This window comes from Mastomys coucha, unplaced genomic scaffold (assembly GCF_008632895.1).
Source record: "Mastomys coucha isolate ucsf_1 unplaced genomic scaffold, UCSF_Mcou_1 pScaffold20, whole genome shotgun sequence".
NCBI lineage: Eukaryota > Metazoa > Chordata > Mammalia > Rodentia > Muridae > Mastomys > Mastomys coucha.
Genome location: NW_022196903.1, coordinates 63,062,891 through 63,069,443, shown reverse-complemented (window position 1 = coordinate 63,069,443; position 6,553 = coordinate 63,062,891). Strand labels below are relative to the sequence as shown.

The 6,553-nt window shown below is 37.1% G+C and overlaps 1 gene segment (V, D, J or C); it reads left to right on the top strand.

Annotated features, from left to right (window-relative positions):
• Positions 1–5,500: 5,500 nt before the first annotated feature.
• Positions 5,501–6,173, top strand: LOC116099892. The segment is given in 2 exon segments: positions 5,501–5,602; positions 5,809–6,173. Coding segments are annotated over 2 exon segments (414 nt in total).
• The last annotated feature ends 380 nt before the right edge of the window (positions 6,174–6,553 follow it).

Here is a 6,553-nt window from a genome sequence, read left to right as displayed (position 1 = left end):
ACAAAATACCCATGGAAGTAGTTGCAGAGATTATGGAGCAGAGACTGAAAGAAGGACAATCCAGCCTGATATAGCTGTCTCCTGAGAGGATCTGACAGTACCCAACTAATACAGAAGTAGAGGCTCATAGCCATCCATTGGACTGAGTACAGGGTCCCCAGTGAAGGAGCTAGAGAAAGGACCCAAGGAGCTGAAGGGTTTGCAGCCCCTTAGGACAGACAATATGAACTAATTAGTATCCCCAGAGCTCCCAGCGACTAAAACTCCAACCAAAGAGTACACATGGTGTGACTCATGGCTCCAGCAGCATATGTATAGCAGAGGAAGGCCAAGTAGGTCATCAATGGGAGGAGAGACCCTTGGTCCTGTGGAGGTTCTATGCCCCAGTGTAGGGGAATGACACGAAAAGTAAGCAGGAGTGGAAGGGTTGGTGAGCAGGGGAAGGGGGGAGAACAGGGGTTCATTTTAGTTTTTTAAATTTCTTTTCTTTTTTTTCTTTTTTTTTCTTTTTATTAGGGAGGTGGGGAGGGGAACCTGGGAAAGGAGATATTGTAAATAAAGAAAACATCTAATAAAAAAAGAAATAATAAAAAACTCTAACTCTCAAAAAAAGAAATGTTTTATCTATATATAGTATTTTATTATAAGCCAATTTTTCCATATTGAATTTACCTCTTCATGTCTTGTGTTCAAAGTGTATATTCTATTCATTAATTGTTTATCATCATTAACTTCTGTTGGGAATCCAAAAGCAGAAATCTGGGCCTGTGTACCAGAGTCTTTCTAGGGAGATCTGTGACCCAGCCTGTGTTCTGGTGAAGGGAAGAGAGCATCGGTAAGGAGGAGAAGTTGCTTCCACCTCTTCTGCTGCTGCAGTTGGCTTCACTCACACATCTGCCATGCTTTCCAGGTCACTCAGTTACTCCGCACTGCCCTGCACTGAGACTGGTCGGAATGAAAGGCCAACTAACCAGTGAGGAGTATGGTGGAACTTCAGGTGGCAAAAGCAGACTTCTTTCCAAGTGATAAAGCTCTTAGAACAAAAGGCTCAGACTACAGAGTATTTCTTGCACATCTTTCATTCCCAGGATAGGATTTATATACAGTTTTGAGGGTAATTCAGGGTTCAAAAGCAGACACTTCAAATTGGTTTGGACTGAAAAATTGGGGAAAACTTATTTGCATGTAGGAAGTCTTGGTGCTGCTAATATGTGACAAATATCACACACCTCTCTTGTACGGGGCTCTGGGGGATGTAACTGCATCAGGATCCAGGGGCTCACAAGGTATGTTCAAACACCTTCTGGCCCAAGCAGAAGGAAATTACCACCCACTGGATCTCTGGAGTTCCAGACCTCTTGCTTGACGGAACCAGGTTGCTTGCACAACCTACTGCCCCACACAGAAGCAATAGCCAGTATTGTATTGAAGGTCTCCACATTAAGGTAATTTTTCCTGGAATGCAGATTGGTTGTATAAGGTACATATGTAGCAGAATGAGAAGCTTGAGGACCTCCAGGCACCTTCCATCAGAAGAATCTCAGAAAACTTCATTCCCCATTCCTAGTGTCCTTTGAGGTAAAGAGAAGTAGGAAAAACAGAGGTGAGAATACAGTCCTGTTTTGTTGACCAGTTGATGTTAGAAAAACCATCTTGTGGGTATACTCCATATAAAACCATTTTCCTACTCTCAGAATTTCCACAGTTACACACACACACACACACACACACACACACACACACACACACACACACATGTATGTATATATATTTAAATCTAGGGTGGAATCCCCTCAAGATTTCCCATGTCAGTGTTTGCATGTATGCTATAGTCATTCTTCAAGTCTTCTTTAGCCAGCTTCCATTAAACCTCATGAATGAAACTTCTCTGAGGTTTCTAGGAAACATAATCTTAGAGCCAATCTCCGGTTTCTCTGGTTTTTAAATGTTTCTACCCTACTCTGCAATGAAATCTGAATTGCAGGTGTAGATATTTCGTTGCAGTTGGATCATTTGGGACTGGTTCCCACATGATACCTTAATCCTGCATTTTGATAAGTTGTCTTTTTTTTATAATGGACTCTATCTCAGTAGATCATGACTATGAGAAAGAGCAAGGAGTGTACATCGGTTTGTTTAAATGGAGAAAAAGAAGTAGTAAAAATTATGCAGTTATAATTTCAAAAATATGATTTAAAAATTTCTACATAATTTTTACATTTAATTCAAGATCAAAGAGACAAAAATTACCAATAATGAAAGAGATCCATACTTAAATGTGAAGAATCTGCATTGATTATGCACATATTCTCATTTTCACAATCTGCCATCCGTCTGCCCTCTAAGAATCCAAAAAATAGCAGCTATGCTAGGTGGAGAATCTCAGGGAGGGCTGATTGTTTTCAATTAGAGTTGAAATTATAGAGATATTCAACAGAGATATTTTGTTTCTGTTCTTCTTTTTGGGACAATACAGTGCCTGGAAGGCTGTGGAACAAAAGAGTATAAAATACAGGATGACTCTATTCTTCCTGATCTCATTTTTGATACATAGAGTTGAGTCCAAATTAAATCCATGATGGCATCTGGTTTAACTAGTTGATCCACAGGGCCTTACATTTTCACAGATAATATTAACTCATCCATTCATCCATCCTTAAATATCTTAGAATGAAGATGGTATGTAAGCTACTACAACTTGTTTATTATTTTCAATAAGATCTGTCAATAATCTCACAACAACCTGTGTCTTGCTCTCCTCTGTAGGATTCATGGTTCTTAACCTACTGATAGTACATTCGGTGGTTTAGCTGAGCAACATTTTTCATTTATAACACCACCAAGTATTATATTTTCAATGAAAACTTCATTTCAAATTTTAAGTTCTGACTATTTACTATATCATGGTATGTAATATCACTACTTTCCTTTGATTCTTAGTAATAGAAAGAAATCTATAACTCTAAGGTAGTCACATGATTACAAGATCACATCAAAGTGAGCCATCCATCTAAAACTATATTGGCTGTTCTAAAATCTGTTATATTATGACTTTCTATTAAATGACTTCATAAGTCATAAATAGTTTCTATGTTTTTAGCAAATTGTAACTTCACTGTAAAACAGAGTAGGTAGTATCTATGAATATGGACTTAATGTGCTCATAAAATCTCATAACTTTAAACATTTTTAGAGCTGTATTTAACATTTTCTCATTTATGTTTATTCATTTCATAATGACATGAATTGTGGTATATATGTGAATGTATCTGACTGTATGAACATTATTTTTCATTATATCTATAACCACTGGAAGGAAATCATTCCACTCATGGATTGTCAAAAGCATTGTTTGGTTTTGTTGTTGTTGTTGTTGTTGTTTCCTTCAACACACTACTACTTGGTACTAATCACTGTGAATATAGTTTTCCCTCTAGACTCCAAAATAGATATTACCTAATACTGTCTTCATTTTGGCCATCATAACAGTAGATGGCAGCACTATCACCAGTCTAGAGCTACAATTAGCTTAACACTATAAAATCAAAGGTTCCCAAGCTCATGATCAACTTGGCATCCAAGATCTCCAAGTGACACTCCCATTTCAATGACAATTGTCTTGGCACTGACCACACCAAGCATTATCCTATTTAATCTTGTGAAAAAACAAGCCTGCTGTCTTCAGAAGAGGGGGCCATGCCTCTCCCAGAGACTTGTGATAACAGGCTTTCCTGGCTCATCATGAAACACTTCTACTGGATATTAGTTGTAGTCATAGTGGCAAGACTTATTGGAAGACACTGAGTTAGTATGAAGGTAAGATTTGATGTTTCTGGGGCATGAAGAGATTTTTCACAAGTTAAGAGCATTTATTACTTGCATAAGACCAGGGTTCAATTGCCCTTATTAACATGACACAGCCATTCATAACTCAATTACCAGGATATGTGAATCCCTCTTTTGACTACCTTGGGTACTAAACACACATGTTATTCACATATATACATGCAGACCAAAAACTCACAAATATTTAATAAAAATATATCTAAAATAGATTAGTTATCCTCATGTCTAAATATAGATAAAACTATTGTTGAGGTTTTTTTGAGAATTCTCCACAAATTTCTGAATTTAAATAATTGAGGCATCTTTTTCTTTATTGAAAACAAGGTTCATTGATCAATGTGCTCACTTATTTGTATTATATAACACCAAGGATGATCTAGTACCCTTACTCTTAAAATATAAAAACTATTTTCACAACAATAATAGAAGATGCTTTCATTCTAAAGAAACAAAGATATGACTAACAACTTAGTGCTGAACACAAAGAAAGATGAGACCATGTGTTACCTTGAGGTAAAAGTAACTATTTATTTAGAATTGAGTGCTCAGAAAACCATACTTCATAATTCACTTTAATTTAACAATTGTTACATCAGTATCTCTCAATATGAGTATTTATTCAGAGTCTCTCACTCATTTTTTCCTAATTGTTATACACAGTGGAATGAGTCTTTTCTGAAGAAAAGAATAAGAAAGACATTCTTAAGAAAAATCTAGAGACATACCCATACTTCCTCATGATTATATTAACTTTGAAGTTGTAGAAACATTACTGAAATTTGCTGTAAGGTAAAGCAAAACTTTAATCAAACTTGTATATGAATTTTCTGATTCAGTAGCTATCATTTTAATAACTAAAGTGCAATTTATTTGAAACATGTGTCCAGATATTTCCAGATAATAAAATTGCAAGAACTAAACAATAACAGATCATGGTGCACACTGAGAATTGTAATTACACAGATGAGTTTCAGATGTATGTATATTCATGAACCTCCAGCCTAAGTTCTCTTAAATCTAGCATGAGGTAGAGTACTTGACTAATTTAGTTGCTTTAAAATCTGTACCAATATTTTCATCCATTTCAATTCGAGAGTATGTTTTTTCGGTTCTCATAGTGGTGCCTTCAGTCCTTAATGATTGCAGAAATATTTCTGAGCACACTTTGGCTCTAGATGACACACTTGGATGCTGTCTTTCTGATTGCATTGTGGACAAGATATTCTGAATAGAATGGAATGGGTGAGTAAGATATATGCTAAGCACATTCAGGGAAGATAGAAAGCACATAAGGCTCTCTGAGAACATTGAAAACAGTCATTCTTGATCCAACTTTATCAAGGAAAAAATATACCGCAATCTATTCAATTGAACATCCCTTATTCAGTGGATAAAATCAAGCTGGTCTTCAGAGTAATACATGAATCACACTTTATGACAGAGCTATGTAGCATAACGGAGGAGAATAAAACCAGAAATTTCCCTCCTTCTAAGTGTAATGTTTACAGACAAGTAGACATTGTTCTGGATTAAACAGGTTTGCCTTTGTTAACAGATCACATGAATTTTTAAGCTGAGAAATCCCAAGGCTACATCTTGCTATTTGCATAGTTCATGCTCAGAAACCACAAATATCTCACAGTTGTTTTAAAGAGGTGTACTTGTAGGAAGAGCAATAACTAGTCAGAGACCAAGATTAAATACAAAATGGATTTTCATGTGCAGATTTTCAGCTTCCTGCTAATCAGTGTCACAGGTAACAGATGGGTAGAAGATTTCAGTTCAAAAACCAAGACTCTTTTCCCTGGGGAAGTTTAATAAATTAAGATAAACCTTTTCTTTCTTCTGAATATTGAATAGTAAGAAATTATTTTTGTATCTGGCTATTAAACTCTGACTCCCTCTGTCTCTCTCTGTTTCTCTGTCTGTGTCTGACTCTTTCTCCATGTTGCTTTTCCATAGTCATGGTGTGCAGTGGAGAAATTGTGCTCACCCAGTCTCCAACAACTATGGCTGCATCTCCAGGGGAGAAGGTCACTATCACCTGCAGTGCCAGCTCAAGTGTAGTTAACATGTACTGGTACCAACAAAAGTCAGGAACCTCCCCCAAACTCTGGATTTATAGGACTTCCAACCTGGCTTCTGGAGTCCCAGCTCGCTTCAGTGGCAGTGGGTCTGGGACCTCTTATTCTCTCACAATCAGCAACATGGAGGCTGAAGATGCTGCCACTTATTACTGCCAGCAATGGAGTAGTTCCCCACCCACACAGTGCTACAGAGTAGAACAAGAACCCTCTAACTCCCTAGAGCCCAGCTACTTCCTGTAGAGATGAGGTGTTGCCAAGGTTTTAATTGCAGTAGTACACAGAGGGTGCTTCATTTCTCTCTTAGAATTGTCTGAGAATCTGCATTAATGAGGTCTAATGTCAGCTGCCTAAATAATACCTGAACAAAGGTAACTCCAACCTATATGAAAACATTGACCTGGGAAATCCTGAAGAGATTCTACCCTAAATAAATCTGACTTCTGAAGAAGCATCAGATAATCAACCAACCTTTGCATGAATATCTTTATGCAACTTGCCCAAGTCTTTAGACATAAGGGTTTTAGATTCTAGTGTTAATGATTTGGGCAATTTCTTGCAGCATGTAATATTAAAAAACAACTCACACTATTGATAGCTAGGCACTGGCTAGCAGTCTCTCT